We start from the raw sequence: 17,513 nt of genomic DNA, 5'->3' as shown, positions 1-17,513 counted from the left end.
ATTTAAGATAAGCAGTAGCGATGTGCGGGTCACGGTTTTCCTGACCCACACCCAACCATAACCCGCCCTGCTCCTGCCCAGCACCCGCCCGCACCCGCGCTTCCTGGGGTCCTTTTATAGACCCGCGTCGACCGTCCCCACCAATGATGTCACAAAAGGGGCGGGGAGGGCAGACGCGAGAAGTCGGCGAGCAAGGAGCAGTGCGAGGTCGACCCAAACCCACCCAGTCTCTTGCGGAAACTGTGACTTGCATCTTAAAATGGCAATTTCACTTTCATTACCAAAACTGTAATAAAGTACAAAACCTGACCCTAAAATCCCAGTGTTCAGACTTTCTATAACCTGCCAAATTTTATAAAATAGATGTGGTAATTAGGGAGTGTGGCCATAAAATGGACATGGTCAAAATATTTTGCAGCAAAACTTTTTGTCCCTCTTTCTCTTTTAAAAATGTTGGGAGGTATGCGACCCCATTAAAGGTGAACTAACCCCTAAAATGAATATGGCTAAAAATGCCACATTTTATATACTGAACTTATTGCACGAGGCTAAAGTTTGAGCTTGTCAATAGCAGCAATGATCCAGGACTTCAAACTTGTCACAGGGGGTCACCATCTTGGAAAGTGTCTGTGACACTCACATGCTCAGTGGGCTCTGATTGGCTGTTGAGAAGCTAAGCTTAGGGCTCGTCACTAATTATCCAGCAGAAAATGAGCTTCCCTGGCTGTAATATAAGCTGATGCTACAGGTTTGCTGATTATTCAATTCTGATGCTAATTGCACTGGTTTCTGTCCTGCAAATTGTCTCAGAATATCCCTCTCTACATCAAACTAAAAGTTAACTCAAAGGTGAATAACACCTTTAAAGGACATTAAACGGTGCAGGAGTGTGTGCCCTTTAATGTTTTTGCCCGGGGTCACCCTAAATGCCCTATTTTGCCAGTTATTGAGGGTTACTCTTCTATGACTGTGCCTTCTGGAAGGGTGATGGTGACAATGTTCATTTTTTATTATTTGTAGTTTTTGAGTTATTTAGCTTTTTTTCAGCAGCTCTCTAGTTTGTAATTTCAGTAATCTGGTTGCTAGGGTCCAAATTACCTGAGCAACCATGCACTGATTTGAATGAGAGTCTGGAATGTGAATAGGAGAGGGCCTTAAACGAAAGATGACTAATAAACAATAATAGCAATAACTATAAATTCGTAGCCTTACTGTAGCCATTTGTTTTAAGATGGGGTCAGTGACCCCAATTGGAAAACTGGAAAGAGTCAAAAGAAGTAGTAGACAAATAATTGAAAAAATAAATAATAAAGACCAATTGAAAAGATGCTCAGAATTAACCATTCTATAACATACTAAAAGTTCACTTAAAGGTGAACCACCCCTTTAAAGGAGAACTAAAGCTCAACAAAAGAAACTAAATGCACTGTATCTTTTGGGTTTCTTTACCAGCCCAAGGCCACTGCAGCCCTTTAGCAGGGAAGCTCTGTGCCCCTAACCCAGAAGCTCCCCATCTTCTTTTATGCTGATTCCCAGTACGTGTTTTGGGCTGTTCAGCTGTTGTTTACCTGATTTTAGGGGACGATGTTCAATATATTGATTGTATAGAATATAATTGGCAAAAATAAATAATTCAAATTCACATTACATGGGAACCAGTGTATTCTGCATCGGACTTAATAATCAGAACTTTAGCTACAGCCTCTGACAGTTGAACCTCACTTTCTGCTAATGCTTTGATCATTTCCAACAATCCCTAAGCTTAGCGTCTCAACAGAAGCCCAGAACACACTGAGCATGTGCAGTGCCACTGACACACAAGAGATGCCTAACCAGATCCAAAATGGGGAACTGCTTTAGATCATTTTGTAGGCCTGGATCGTTACTGGTATAGGCCTGATGGAACTCTGGGCTGGTCTTTCTCTACATTTTTTTTCATGTTTTAGTTCTCTTTTAAATAGTGAGTCTGACTCATGTGATCTGTTTTATTAAAATAAGCAACATAAAATGACATCTTCCATTTGGTGGAGATTTATGCAATAAAGGTACTGGATCTATTATCCTTTACTTGTATAGTGCTGCCATGTTGCACAGCAACTGTCAGATCTGTAGGCCGCTGACTTGGTTGTCCTTCTATCTTGTAGGCATTTTCTGTTTAAGCCTGGAGGTACCTCCCCTCTATACTGCACGACGTCTCCTGGGTACCCCTTGACATCCAGCACTGTGTACTCCCCTCCTCCACGGCCGCTTCCTCGCAGCACTTTCTCCCGGCCGGCCTTTAACCTGAAGAAGTCGTACAAATACTGCAACTGGAAATGTGCCGCCCTGAGCGCTATCATCATCTCAGTCACTCTGGTGATCCTCCTGGCTTACTTCATCGGTAAGGCTGCTGCGGTTTTTGTAATTATAAATGTTGTGATTTAACAAATTGATCTAGGGTTGCCGGTTTTAACCCAGACAGTCCGATTTTGCCCAGGTCAAAACTGCCTGCCTGTTTTCCAAATTAGGATTGCCTATGATTGACTGGGCGACTGGCCAATAGCCATAGCCCCACCCCTGATGGCAAAACCTGCCCCTGCAGCATCACAAGCCAGCCCCAATTGTGCCACGGCCCTGCCCCCTGCCCGGATTCAACAGGACCAAAAGGTGGCAACCCTAATATGATCAGACTTAAAGGGATTCTTTATGGTGTAGTTTTTATATCTAAATTACACTGTTTTTACTGCAAATAATTCACTCTACAATATAAAATTTCATTCCTGAACCAGCAAGCGTATTATTTAGTTGTAATATTGGTGTGTAGGTGCATCTCAGCTCATTTTGCCTGGTCATGTGCTTTCAGAAAGAGTCAGTACTTTAGGAACTGCTTTCTGACAGGCTGTTGTTTCTCCTACTCAATGAAACTGAATGTGTCACAGTGGGACCTGGATTTTACTATTGAGTGTTGTTCTTAGATCTACCAGGCAGCTGTTATCTTGTGTTAGGGGGCTGCTATCTGGTTACCTTCCCATTGTTCTATTGTTAGGCTCCTGGGGGGAGGGAGGGGGTGATATCACACCAAATTGCAGTGCAGCAGTAAAGAGTGACTGAAGTTTATCAGAGCACAAGTCACATGACTGAAGGCAGCTGGGAAACTGACAATATGTCTAGCCCAATGTCGGATTTCAAAATTAAATATAAAAAAATCTATATTGCTCTTTTGAGAAATGGATTTCAGTGCAGGATTCTGCTGGAACAGCTCTATTAATTGATGCATTTGAAAAAAAATTTTTTTCCGATGACAGTTTCCCTTTAACTACCTCCTCCATGGGACTTTGGAGGCAAAATGTAAGGTTTAAAGCAGTACGAGTACATCTCTTTTAGAGCATCTAAGTGTTATCAGCATCTTTTCCCAATTTGGAAAACTGGGCTGGCAGTTTTGACCTAGGCAGCCCTTTAAAAAACTGGCTGTCCGGGTCAAAACCAGTTGAATAGACGAGAGCTGGAATAGAAAGATACGTTTTAAAAAGTAAGAATAAGAATAGGTTTTTGGCAGCTGGGCTCACTGACTCCCATTTGAAAGCTGGAAAGATTTAGAAGAAAAAGAAAGCAAAAAAAAATAAAAAATAAAATAAATCGATACAAAAAAAATTTACTTAAAGGAGAACAACCCCTTTAAGTGATTTATCTTGTTTGTATACAACAAGTTCTGAGCCAGACATTGACCAGATTGTCCAGATTTCCCGAGATACCTATCGCTCCGGAGCTGGAGATAACCAACAACTTTGGTCAAGTTTATCCAACATCATTACCACCGATAATTGCTCATTTCTCAAGAAACCATGAATTATTAAAACTCAAATTAATCTCTTCAGCTCTGCGCAAACAATATTTAACAAAGAGTCTAACTGATATTATCAACAAGGGGGGAGATATTTAATTAGATTTTGATGAAAAAATTGTGTTTAATTTATTGCACAATCAATTATTAATTTACAGAGATGGGGAGAGCTGGCCGGGCTTACTAATTAACTCATTTAAAAATTATGAATAACCTTTCGCTGTGTAATTACTTTCTACGTCCCACCACGCTAGAGTTAGACCATACTATACAAGGAGCTTAATAGGAACAAAGACCTCTTAAATTGAGAATAACTGAGTCATACCTTGTTTCCTACCTTGCTGCTTTCCTATTGGAATGGTTTCAGTGACTTATTTCCTGCCGTGCTAATTGACTTACTTCTTGTTGGAATGGCTTCAGTGACTTACTTCCTGCCCTGCTAATTGACTTACTTCCTGTTGGAATGGCTTCAGTTACTTACTTCCTGTTGGAATGGCTTCGGTGACTTACTTTCTGCCCTTCTAATTTTTTTTCTTTTGCTGCCCCTGGTACCTAGTGGGGCTCTGCCGCCTGAGGCGACAGTCTCAACTCGCCTCATTGGCGAAGCACCCCTGTTCTTAGTGAGTTACTTCCTGTCTTACTGTTTGATGTAATTCCTGCTAAAATGTTCTCCTTGATTTAAATTGAGAATAACTGAGGAATGTCAGTGTTCTTAGTGCTATGCTTCCCATCTTGCTGCTTGATTTTTTTCCTGATGGAATCTTTTGAGTAACTTACTTCCTGCCCTGTTAATTGACTTACTTCCTGTTGGAATGGCTTTAGTGACTTACTTCCTGCCCTGCTTAATGACTTACTTCCTGTTGGAATGGCTTCAGTGACTTTCTTCCTGTCCTGCTAATTGACTTACTTCCTGTTGGAATGGCTTCAGTGACTTACTTCCTGTTGGAATGTTCTTTGTGGCTTACTTCCTGCTGCTTGATTTACCTTCATTTTAGTATGTTCACAGCAATTTAAATTGAGAATAACTAAGGAATGACCATATTCTTGTTGCCTGGCTTCTTATTTTGCTGTTTGATTCGCTTCCTGTCCTAATGTTTTAAGTGAATTACTTCCTGATAGCATGTTCTTATTGAGTTACTTCCCGTCCTACTTTTTGAAGTACTTTCTGCTGGAAGGTTCTCCTTGATTTAAATTGATTAACTGAGGAATGGCAGTGTTCTCAGTGAAATCTTTTGAGTAATTTACTTCCTGCCCTGTTAATTGACTTACTTCCTGTTGGAATGGCTTCAGTGACTTACTTCCTTCACTGCTTATTGACTTTCTTCCTGTTGGAATGGCTTTGATGACTTTCTGCCCTGCTAATTGCTTACTTCCTGTTGGAATAGCTTCAGTGACTTACTTCCTGCTCTTCTAATTGATTTACTTCCTGTTGGAATGTTCTATGCTGCTTGCTTCATGTTGCTTGATTTACCTTCATTTTGGTATGTTTCCAGTGATTTAAATTGAGAATAACTGAGGAATGACCATGTTCTTCGTGACTGGCTTCTTGTTTTGCTGTCTGATTTGCTTCCTGTCCTAATGTTTTACGTTTTAATGTTTAAATGTTTTACTTCTTCATAGAATGTTCTTAGTGAGTTACTTCCTGTCCTACTGCTTGAAGTACTTCCTCCTGTAATGTTTTCCATGATTTAAATTGAGAATAACGGAGGATTGGCAGTGCTTCCCATCTTGCTGCTTGATTTAATTCCTGCTGGAATGTTTTGAGGAACTTACTTCCTGCCCTTCTGATTGATATACTTCCTGTTTGAATGTTGTCAGGGAGTTACTTCCTGTTCCACTGCTTCATTTATTTCCTGTTGGAATGTTCTAAGTAGCTTTTTCTTGCCCCATTGCTTGATTTACTTACTGTTGGAATATTTTCAGTGGCTTCTTCCTGCCGCACTGCTTGATGAGAAGTAAAATCAAACAACCCTGTGAGACATAACCATTTTCAGTTGGGCTTGTGTAAAAGATGAGGTTGTCACCTTTTTTGTGGCACAAAATGACACAACTGTGAGAGTGGCGTAATGATGTCATAATGATGTCATAGGGTGGGGAAATGGGCAGGGTATGGGCAGTTCTGTCCTTATAAAAGTGCATTGCCAGTAAATTCTTAATTCTAGGCCTAGCTGGGGATTTACCCTGATGAACACTGTAATACACAGACATACCTGATTCCACTGATGCAGAGGAAAACATTGATTGTCTGCCACTGACTTGTAGGAACCATTTTTCCGCACCCTCAAGACTCAGAATTCACAGAAGCCCTCCCTCAGCTTATTCCATTCAGAAGTGTTGGATTCTGGGACTCCAAGTCCCTCTGCATTCCAGGCGCCACCCACCAGAAGGGCAAGAACTAGGAGTATGCAGAAGAGGCACTTGCCTAGGGTAAAAAGCTGAGGAGAGGGGCAAGGCACACACACCTTCTCTGCTGCCTACCCCTAGTCTGGTCCCCTGTCTCCACTCTCCTCACTATGGTTGCCGGCCGGTAATTAACCTGCCTGGCCGGTTTTATGAATCTATCGGCAATGTAGTAGCCAGTAAATTCATAACACACTTAACTTCAGCCCCTGGCTGCCCCCAATTCACCCAGAATCCATTTAAACGTACCCTCTTGCTTGCTTTTTTTCTCCACCGATCCTCCTGGAGGCAACCGTGACATCATGACTGCCCACTTTCAGCATAGCCAAGCCCATATGATGTCAAAGAATGCACCATTTGTCCCCACCCATATGCCAAATAGAAGGCTGGCTAGATCTAGATGTCTATAAGTTACCTCTGATGAAGTGCCAGAAGGGGGCATGAAACGCGTCAGGTGATTCAACATGTCATAGGGTAGGAGTACAACTGCTAAAGATGCCTGTCTGTTGTTTTAATTTTTTCAATAAAGCTGGACAGTGATTTTTATCCAAAGTGTGTGGATTGGCTTTCTCACCTACCTAACCCCCCACCATAAAACTATGGCAGCATAGATATTCCTCTGTCCTAAGCACAATTCAGTAGGAACAGCCCCTAAGTTTGCTCATAGTCTGTACAGAGAGATCCCATAAAACTATGGCAGCATAGGTATTCCTCTGTACTAAGCACAATTCAGCAGGAACAGCCCCCTAAGTTTGCTCATAGTCTGTACAGAGAGATCCCATAAAACTATGGCAGCATAGGCATTCCTCTGTACTAAGCACAATTCAGTAGGAACAGCCCCTAAGTTTGCTCATAGTCTGTATAGAGAGATACCATAAAACTATGGTAGCATAGGTATTCCTCTGTACTAAGCACAATTCAGCAGGAACAGCCCCTAAGTTTGCTCATAGTCTGTACAGAGAGATACTATAAAACTATGGCAGTATAGGTATTCCTCTGTACTAAGCACAATTCAGCAGGAACAGTCCCCTAAGTTTGCTCCTAGTCTGTATAAATAGATAATAAAACTTTGCTTGTGTCCTGTACTCAGCAAAGTTTTGCAGGATGATGCCATTGCCCTTTAAAATCTTTAGACCATGTACAAGTTATAAACCATACATGCGCAAATACAAGAGTGACTTGGATGATTTCTTGGACAGACATAATATCAACGACTATTGTGATACTAAACCCTATAGTTAGTATAGATATGGGTATATAGAATTTATGTGTAAAAAGTAGAGGGTTGTGTGTATGGATGCTGGGTTTTTATTTGGAGGGGTTGAACTTGATGGACTTTGTCTTTTTTCAACCCGATGTAACTATATAGCTATGTAACTATGTCGGTGGGTTGTGGGGCATTGTATATCCGTAGTTGCTGGGGGACCCAATGTTAAACATGATGACTAATGATTATGAGAATATAAAATAATGATTACAATGATTTGGGGCCCAGGGCCAATGGCATTTCTTCCTGATCCTAAAACCAGCCCTAAGGACTGTGCCATATGTTGGCTCGCATCGCTGCCGCCAGTTAAATAAGTCATCAAGAACTTCATCTTTTCCTTAGCGGTTCTGCACCATTAGGTTTCTTGCAGGACAAATATAAAAATTAACTCTGAAAAGCTCCATTGAGTCCCTGTGCGTGGCTGGTGCCGTTGCTCAGCTTTCCTCAAGAGCACAAATCACCAGGAATGGCTCACAATTATATCTCATCAAAAATCAACTCATGGCGTTTCAGCCCCCGGATTTGTATCAATTTACAGAGCAAGGTTGGAGTTCCCTCGGTAACATTGTCTGCCCTCATTCTCCTAATTATAGGGAATGCCCAAATGGGAGCGACCCATGTATATATATACAAATTAAACCTTCATTACTAGGATCTTCAGGGCCACGCAGTAATTGGCTTCTCCTTAATGAAAACACAGTTGTTAATAAATAGGATTGAGGCAATGTCAGAGGCAGTTTTACATGAATTTCTGATAGACTGTGCGCTCTAATTATTGTTGTCTTTTTGGCACAGAATTACACTCTGCCCCTGTAGAACAAAGTGCTAAGCTTTTATGTTCCATTCAATAAATAAAAACTCAAAGAACGGAATTCATTATTGGGCACTGGCTCAGCAGCCCCCATTCTATTCTGTGTATTCACAACTTTATATATAACAGGTCATTTCAGAGACATGTCTCTTAGTAAAGTCTTTTAAAGGGCCACACAGGGATATATAATTATTTGGAGGTGCCAGACACACTGTTTAGACAGCCAGTCACAGAGGTGCCCCTGAGGAACACTTAACTCCTTTGTCAGTCTACTGAGTATGAACCAGGCTTCCGTATCTCAGGGGCAGGGCTTATTTGCAATGGATTTACCAGAGAATTTGGGATTGATTGAGGTGTAGCTTTATCTAAGGACAGAACAAGAAGGAGCTTTTCTCGGTCACCATTTCGGGCTGAATTCATTTTTGTAGAAAAAATAGGACGGTATCTTTTTACAAATGAGGGTATAATTTCTTGTTTACACATTGGTTGCTTGCTAGTACATGGGAGTATCTCTTTAATTAGAGTAGGGGGGTATGTTTTTGCTCAATGACTCATGAGGTATCTCTTTGATTAGAACTGGGTCTATGTTTTTGCTCAGTAAATCATGGGTTATCTTTTAGATTAGAGTTGGGGGTATGTTTTTGCTCAATGACTCATGGGGTATCTCTTTGATTAGAGCTGGGTCTATGTTTTTGCTCAATGACACATGAGGTATCTCTTTGATTAGAGTTGGGGGTATGTTTTTGCTCAATGACACATGGGGGTATCTTTGATTAGAGTTGGTGGAATGTTTTTTGCTCAATAACATATGGGGTATCTCTGATTAGATTTGGGGGTATGTTTTTGATCAATGACTCATGGGGTATCTCTTTGATTAGAGTTGGGGGAATGTTTTTTCTCAATGACAGGTGGGGGTATCTTTGATTAGAGTTGGCGGAATGTTTTTGCTCAATCACACATGGGGCATCTCTTTGATTTGAGTTGGGGGTATGTTTTTGCTCAATTACCTATGGGGTTATCTTTTTTGCTTGTTCACATTCTGCTTTGTTTTTGTGGTGGAATATTTCTTCTTGATCATACATATTGGTGCCATCTTTTTCTTCCTTACACATCAGGGTATCATTGACTTGCTTACATGTATGTGTTTGTCTTAGCTGGCATAGAGATATTGTCTACTTACTTGTATATGGTGGTATATCTTGTATTACACATGGCTAAGACATAGGGTCCCATTCTGCTTGCTCGCCCAAGAGTTGGCATTCTGTTTGCCCAGATATGAGATACCATTCTACTTGCCCAGATATGCGATACCATTCTGCTTGCCCAGATATTGGGTACCATTCTGCTTGCTTTTCATTCTATTACATGTCTAGGGAAGGCACAGAACATGTGTATTGTTTTTAGCCTTCATGCCTGGTGTCTGTAAAACAAAGCCTGACTTGGGAGGGCACCATCATGTCCTTGTGCTGGAGAAGTGACAGCACAGACTCCCGGCAGCTGTTGGCCTGCCCTGCACTTTCTCAATCAGTTCCTTAATTTCACACTCTGTAATTGATTTGTTTGGTTATTTATTACACCCTCACCTCTCTGGCCTGGGAAAGTGGAGCCGCTTTTCATTTTTCTGCTGACCAAGGTGAATTCTGGGGCTCCCATGCTCTGCTGAGCACCCCCTGTCCATTTGTCTCTCTCCGGCTATCGATCAAGATCATCTGCCTGTGTTTGCTAAACTCCTTTACTTTATCAAGATGTCCCAGGAGGCGGCCATTTTTTTGACCTTGTGAATTACTGTCTTTGTGAATCTCTCTTCCCCTGTATGCTTCTGTTTCAATCCTGATCCGGACAAAATAAGTCTTATGTAACAGGAACAATAAACCGAATATATCATGAGCAAAGGTTCCTTCCCCTTTACTTGTTATACGTACAGGACTCTATGCAGAGCAGGATTGGCCCTGAGTCCCCAGCAGCTGAGGATAAAGAACACAGATCAAAATACAAAGAACATATTACATTGTGTAACAGTTGTTAGATATATTGAGTATAGACGTCAGTGATACACAACAAGCAACCCTCCAGTTGTTCCCAAATAGCATGATTAGATGGGGCACAAGAGAGAGAGAATTACAATTAAATTATGGGAAATTATCATAGTTTTGTCATCGGTGGTGATTCTTCATCCCACTCAGAACAGGGAATTTTGTTGCAGATTATCCTCCTATTTCATTGTGGCCAAGGGAATATTTATATATAGCTTTATTCATATGTATCACTCAATAGAGATTTACCCTATGGAAGTTGGTTACTCCCCAGTATATAGAATCACTGTTAACCTTCTGCCCCAGACTGTTCCATAAGAAACACTCCAGTCTGGAGTCCTCTGTTTTTGTGCTCTTTGCCGCCATGTTCTTCTCTCCCAGTATCCCTTGCACTGGCCTGGCTGGGGCTTATTCACCATATTGTGCTTCTGACAAGATCACCATATTGTCCATTCAACCAGTTTTAATCATTGCAATGGGTACACCAGAGAAGAAGACAAAACATGCTGGCACTACAATATAGCACCCCAGGACAGTGCGTTTTCTATAAACGAAGCCCACTAAATGCCATTTCTGCAATTAGAACCACCCCTCGGGTGGCATTTTATCAGGGGCAGATGGCAGTTTTAAAATCCCATGCTGCAGTCAGTCATTATTTGTCTTGATGGTTCCACCTCTCTCTCCGACCCACGGTTTGTTGTGGTGAATCTTAAGCTCATTGCTGGTCTACTGAGTTATCACTCGTGTTAATACAAAGCTATTTCCCTTTGTCTGGCTTTAACACTAATGAAATTGCATTATGATCTGCATTCTATGGGGCCGAGATAAGGAATGAATAAATTATTGGTCGGATTCACTTTTTGGATTAAGGTGGTGCTGATCGGAGGCTGACGTGTTAACCCTTTCATACACCAGAGCAAAACCATCTCTCGATACTTTGGCACTAAGCCTTCAAGGCAAAGGCGTAGAAGACAATTTTGTGACTTACAATAGTATCTTTATGCTTTGTGAGTAAAGAGTTAATATCCAAATTAAATCACAGCCGTTTGAGGGGTTCAGGGTGGTCTGGGATCCTCATTTGTGATCCTAGGCTTTTGTTCCCTTTATATGATATAATGTGCTATATCTTGGCTCTTTGTGAAAGAACTGCAGAAAATGTCATGTTAATAATTCACCAAAAAAAAATATAATTAAATCACAGAAAGTCTGTATAAAGAAGGGCTTAGGGAAAGCGCTTAAATCCTAAGCTCTCACATCAACAGAGTAAATCCAGATGGTGCTCAGCCTGGAGAATATGAAAATGTTACGACTCCGTCAAGTATCAAGCTGCCATCGTATGTACTCATATCACTTTGCCCTGCCATTAAACCCATTAATGATACTGCTTAGATTTCCTGCCAATAGGTTAGAATTCAGATCTAAAACTATGGTGGGGTGCCAACTCGGCTACCAACAGAAATAAGTTGCATAACAATGCAGGAGGCTCTTTCACTTGTTTAGAAACTGCCCATTTAGTGTCAGGACTGATCAACCCTAGGCTAGAAAATCCCATCTGATGAGGACTGCATCCTTTTTTCAATGTGGTCCTCTTTCTCCTTAGGCCATTGATCCCCAACCAGTGACTCATGAACAACATGTTGCTCACCAACCCCTTGGATTTTGGTCTTAGTGGCCTCAAAGCAGGTGCTTTTTTTTGAATTTCAGGCTTGGAGGCAAGTTTTAATTGCATAAAAACTAGGTGCACTGTCAAGTAGAGCCTCCTGTAGGCTACAAAATAGCCACTCACAGTCCTTATTTGGTATCCCCCTAGGACTTTCTTCATGCATGTGTTGCTCCCCAACTTTTTTTTGCATTTAAATGTGGCTCACAGGTAAATAAAGGTTGGGGACCCCTGCCCTAGGCTATATAATCTGATCATTGGTCTAGGGGCCAAACAATTGTATCATCCCAATTTGGTCCAATATGTAGGTGTCCAAATATATAAAGTAAAGATCTGCTCATTAGGTGACCTCTCCAACATCGAACCCAACTCCTTTAACAGTTCAATCTGGCATCATAGCCCAGTAAGTCTCATTATAATCATGAAAAGTCTTTCTCTCATGCAATATGAATTGTCTCATAACCACAGAACAGCATTCCCCTAGTACATTCCATAATGTGAAGGGTACTTATCTAATTTGATTGTGCCCAACACATCTTCAGGTCAAAGCCATGTAGAGTGCAAGGATCCTCATGTTGATCTCCACTGTGATGGAATTTCCAACCTCCTCTCCAGCAAGTCCTCATTTGCCCATGAGCTTGAGTATAAATATTGTTACCAACTATTACACTATATAATATGTTATTTGTAACTTTACAAAGGACTTCTTTCAGAGAAAATACCCTTTCAGCCCTACAAACAACTAAATTGGTAGTTGACTTTCCAAGAAGTATATTGGTGACCTGGGGTTAGAAAAACAGGTTGAAGAACATATAACCTGTCAAGCCAACGCTGGGTTTTAAAAACAAAGTGTGACGCTCCATATCAGATGTAGCTGAGGACCATGGGAGCTTAGTAACAGCTGGAGGCTGTAGGTTAGCCACCTCTGACCTTGAAAATCACCAAGGAGAATAATGTACACGTGTCTGATAAAATGGACATGGGATAATGCAGGTCAAGGGGAGTTCCTGGGCACAATGTGGTGTTACAGCAAACACCTAATCCATCAGATGCCCCCAAGGTGCTCAAGGAAGACATAATTTTTCTCCATTCCATTATCTTCATGCATTTTTAAGGAGAAGTGTAACTTTAACAATGAGGGCTGTATTTCTAAAAGTGTAGAGTAAGTTTTACACCACAAGAAGAAGTAAAATTGGGAGATAATAAAAGTTGTATTTATGTATAACACCATATAAAACATGAAGCTTACTTCAAGCTAACACCACTTTTTACACCAAACTTTTAGACAATTAACTGCACATTTATAATAAATGCATGCACATTTACACAGTGTAGTATGGTGTTAAAGTTGTGATGTGTGATACATACCTGGATAAATATGCCTCTTGTGGGATGTAGGCAGCCATATTGTTAGGTGCATTGCTGTTGGTTGTCTTCCTCTGAGGAGGACCAACCTTCAACCCTTGAGTTGTTGTCCTACTTGCTTGTCCTACTTTAATTTTCAAATATTGACAGCACCAGTCATGGATTTCTAGTGGCTTGATAAAAGACCGATGGTGGTCTGAAACGTTGCCAAGTGTATTGGGGTCTGAGCCTATGTCTGAATAAAGCCATTTTAAGCAAAAAAATCCATGACTGGTGCTGTCAATATTTGAAAATTGTGAGTGAACGGATACATAGTGGAAACCGTTGTACCTGCACCAGACTCTAAGAATTGGGAGGCTACAGGTGCTGACTAAGAAACCTGCTTGATTGTCCTACTTTAATACCAACCCTGATGAAGATCATCTGCAAAGCTGCTTAGATGACCTCCACCAGCAACACTTAAAAAGACTGAACGTGTGGTTTTCTCCACCCAACACTTATGTTTTGAGATGAATTAAAGACACACAGGATGTTTTTGCATATATAGGACAAGAGATGGGAGGCAGAAGGAGGGGAGTCTGTGTTGCCAGGAGAACATAGTGTTACAATATCACAGTAAAAGCTTTGATGTGACCTGAGAGCAAGAAGGAGCCTGGGGATAAAGCACATGTCACTGTGCTTCTCGTTATGATTTATAGAGTGGAGAATTGAGGGTTTCTTTTAAAAATGCAGACAAAAATGGATGCTTGAGGTTTGCTTTGTGAAGGACCACGGGCAAGTTGTTGTGACTTCTACCAAATAAATGTCAAAACTTGTGTATTGGAACCACTGCTTCCACAATTCTCAGTCAACAATCAAAATCTAGATAACCCACAACGCACAAGAGATCTCTTCTCATAGAGGACATTTTGCTCTACTCAAAGTTGGGGATCTATCTATTGGTACCAAGCACTTTGCACTTTGTTCCTAACTTATGCACATCTTTGTTGGTGTATCCAGTTACATTGCCGAAAAACCTGTCTTGAACAATTAAGTACAAGGTTCCTGATGCTCCTTGTGCAGCTGGAATTGTTTGTAAGTAATAGGAGAGCATGTGGTCATGCATGGGCCTCTCATGTCCTGCCTGATCATGGGTCATTGGCTGGCAGTTGCACAATACAGTGGATCAAGGAAGTCCATTCTCCTTCAGGTCTATTAATTAATCTGCTACCTTGTTACAAGAGTCAGACCCCATATAGAACAGAAATGGGACAGCTTTCCAAAAGTAATTCTAAAACCACTAACAATGTTTAATTTATGTATAATGTAAAGTTGCTTAGAATTATATTAGGTCAAAACAGTTGTGGGATGGTGATCTCCTTTGATGATTATTTTGTCTAAGACCGTTCATAAAGTTATATACTGGGGTCAATCTCCTGGTTAGTAAGAACCATGCAGGAACATAAAGTAAAGAATCCATGATCTTTCATTTTGCTCACTACAGCCATGCACCTGTTTGGCCTAAACTGGCACCTGCAGCCGACGGAAGGACAGATGTATGAGATCACGGAGGACAGAGGCAGCAATTGGCCAGTCCCAACGGACGTCACGTTGTACCCCTCAGGGGGAACGGGCTTAGAATTACCTGAGAGGAAAGGCAAAGGAACCAGTGAAGGTATGATGTGTCCTCATTGTGCCCTATCCGTGTGCACCATGTCTGTCCTCTTCATGTAACTCATAGTCCATCATGCCTGTGCCTCATATGCTACATACATCTCATCGTCTTCTAACCATCTTTAAAATCCATATATTTGCATTTGTCTAACAAAAATTCTTCAGAGCTAAATTTATACGTATATATTTAAATGTTTTTCTCATGGCTTCTAGGTAGGTGTTTCTGGCCCATATTTCTGTTTCAGTCGCACCTAAACTGCCCGTTCCTCATACTGGCAACTTTTATTATCAATTCTCATTGCCCTCCTGTTGTGTTATAATGACAACCCTCCACCCCCCTTCATGAATACAGAGCTGCCAAACACGGCCTAAGGTCTCTGTGCCCATAAATAGAGCACAGAAGCCTAGTCAAATTCTGCCATGCTGAAAAATACAAGCATATCTATTCCCCTGGGATAAGCCCTATTCTGCAGGAACAGCCTTGTAAGTTTGAGCATAGCCTTTTACACAGAAAATTCATAACACTAAGGCAGCATAGGTATTCCCTGTACTAAGCACAATTCAGCAGGAACAGTCCCCTAAATTTGCTCATAGTCTGTACAGAGAGATCCCATAAAACTATGGCAGCATAGGTATTCCCCTGTACTAAGCACAATTCAGCAGGAACAGTCCCCTAAATTTGCTCATAGTCTGTACAGAGAGATCCCATAAAACGATGGCAGCATAGGTATTCCTCTGTACTAAGCACAATTCAGCAGGAACAGCCCCCTAAGTTTGCTCATAGTCTGTACAAACAGATACCATAAAATTGTGCCAACATTGTTATTCCTTTGTACTAAGCACAATTCAGCAGGAACACAAGAATATCAAAATCTTTATCCAAACTCTTTAATGGTTTGTATCTGACATCTCTGCACATGTCACTAAGCAGCAGACTCCGAGGCTGTCAGATAATTAGCTAATCACAGCCCAAATAACAAATTTAAAAAAAGAAAAGCAGTGAGTGAAAAGCATTTTGGTGTAATTACTCATTCTTCAGGTTCCACTTACACAATGATTTCCATGTTTGGCAATTAACAGTTTAAATTGCAGACTGCATGCTTTCCATCATTATTGAACAAGTGCCGTATATGTTACCCCAATGGAATCTCCCAAAAGGTCCCCAATATTTTCTGCCTATTTATACACAAGATCAATATTTGCAATACATTGATTAAAGGGAAACACAAACTTTTTAGTTTTTGTTTTAATTTTCCTTGTAGATCTTTTTGCAGGGGAAAATATGAAATCAATGTATATATTCTCTTTACTTTATATCCCCCTTCCTTCTATGAAGCCAATACTGACTGAGCAACCAGTTATAAGTTTATGGCACGTGCAAGTTATGGACACAGAGTTCTTCCCGAAATTGTGACAGTATGTTTGTATATACAGTGAAACTTCCAATTTCAAATACTCAGTTTTTCCGTTTTACCTCCATTTTTTGTAGTCAAACGAATATAATTCATTACACATTTACCTAATTTGACATTTCTCCTGATTTTACACCATTTTTTTTTCTTGTCCTTTGAAAAACATAAATTGGGGTTTCAACTGTAAATACAAAAGGCAGCTACATTTAAGTTTAAGTGCAAAGTGTTGAAGAGACAAGAGGAAGGAGGTGCCTGCCACGTAGAGCTTACAATCTAAACAACAGCTGCCATAGGATTTAGCTTTGCCTAGACAGCCATAGTCTCACTTGCAGACAAGCCACGAGCCTATATATCACTTCCCATAGGGCTCCTATTAAAATACCTATGAATAAGAAAGCAAAATGTTTGGTGGCCTAGCAGTCCAGAAGATTAAACTTATGGGGGTACTATGGACATTAATTACAATTCTTTCTAGCTGGGGCAACTCTCTAGCTCCAACCCAAGAATTCCCCATTTCTCAAAGCCACTGTGATGTCTATCTTTAGTTATGGTGGGAAAAATACTGAGCAACTGGTTCTGCCCAATATTCTCATATACTTCATGAGCTTTGTATTTCTGCCTTGCTGCTGAACCATCATTGATTCTGTGGTTGGCAGTTTGGACACACCATTCTTGAAGCCCCTTTGTCTTCTCCAAAACATTGATCTGCTGATGCCTCTTCTCAGTGCATAAAAGAACGAATGTAGTTCACTCTGCCCCCCATTTACACCAATAGCAGAAGGGTTGGTTACATTGCACAATATGCAGCAGTTTTTGGTTCGGCTGCATGGCCTCCTTCATTTATCAGTTGTGGTTCCACCTAGCAGATGTTTGATAAGGAGCCAAATGGCCTTCTCCTGTCCTCACCTGGAAGGCAGCCTTTTAAATGTAGATATTGTCTTTCCAAAATTCCAATTCAGTTGTGATAAGTCAACTGTTCATGAAGAATCCAAAAGTGTTTATAAAACTCTGACACCTGCATGAACCGTAGGAGATATCTCAATTGACTGTAAGGAATATCTTCAAATTTGATTCTGAAGATTAAACTCTTTT

General features: G+C 40.9%; 1 protein-coding gene across 8 annotated transcripts in view; it reads left to right on the top strand.

Moving 5' to 3' along the window:
* LOC108710030 (teneurin-4) overlaps positions 1–17,513 on the top strand; it is an 835,304-nt gene that overhangs the window by 682,571 nt on the left and 135,220 nt on the right. For all 8 annotated transcript variants that reach the window (XM_041584600.1, XM_041584599.1, XM_041584601.1 and 5 more), the window contains 2 exons: positions 2,145–2,380; positions 14,840–15,010. In XM_041584600.1, the coding sequence (XP_041440534.1) occupies positions 2,145–2,380; positions 14,840–15,010 (407 nt within the window). The remainder of the gene's footprint in view (positions 1–2,144; positions 2,381–14,839; positions 15,011–17,513) is intronic.

The sequence above is a fragment of the Xenopus laevis genome, chromosome 2S (assembly GCF_017654675.1).
Source record: "Xenopus laevis strain J_2021 chromosome 2S, Xenopus_laevis_v10.1, whole genome shotgun sequence".
NCBI classification, from domain to species: domain Eukaryota; kingdom Metazoa; phylum Chordata; class Amphibia; order Anura; family Pipidae; genus Xenopus; species Xenopus laevis.
Note: the sequence above shows the minus strand (reverse complement) of the source record. Positions and strands in the feature narration are given on the sequence as shown.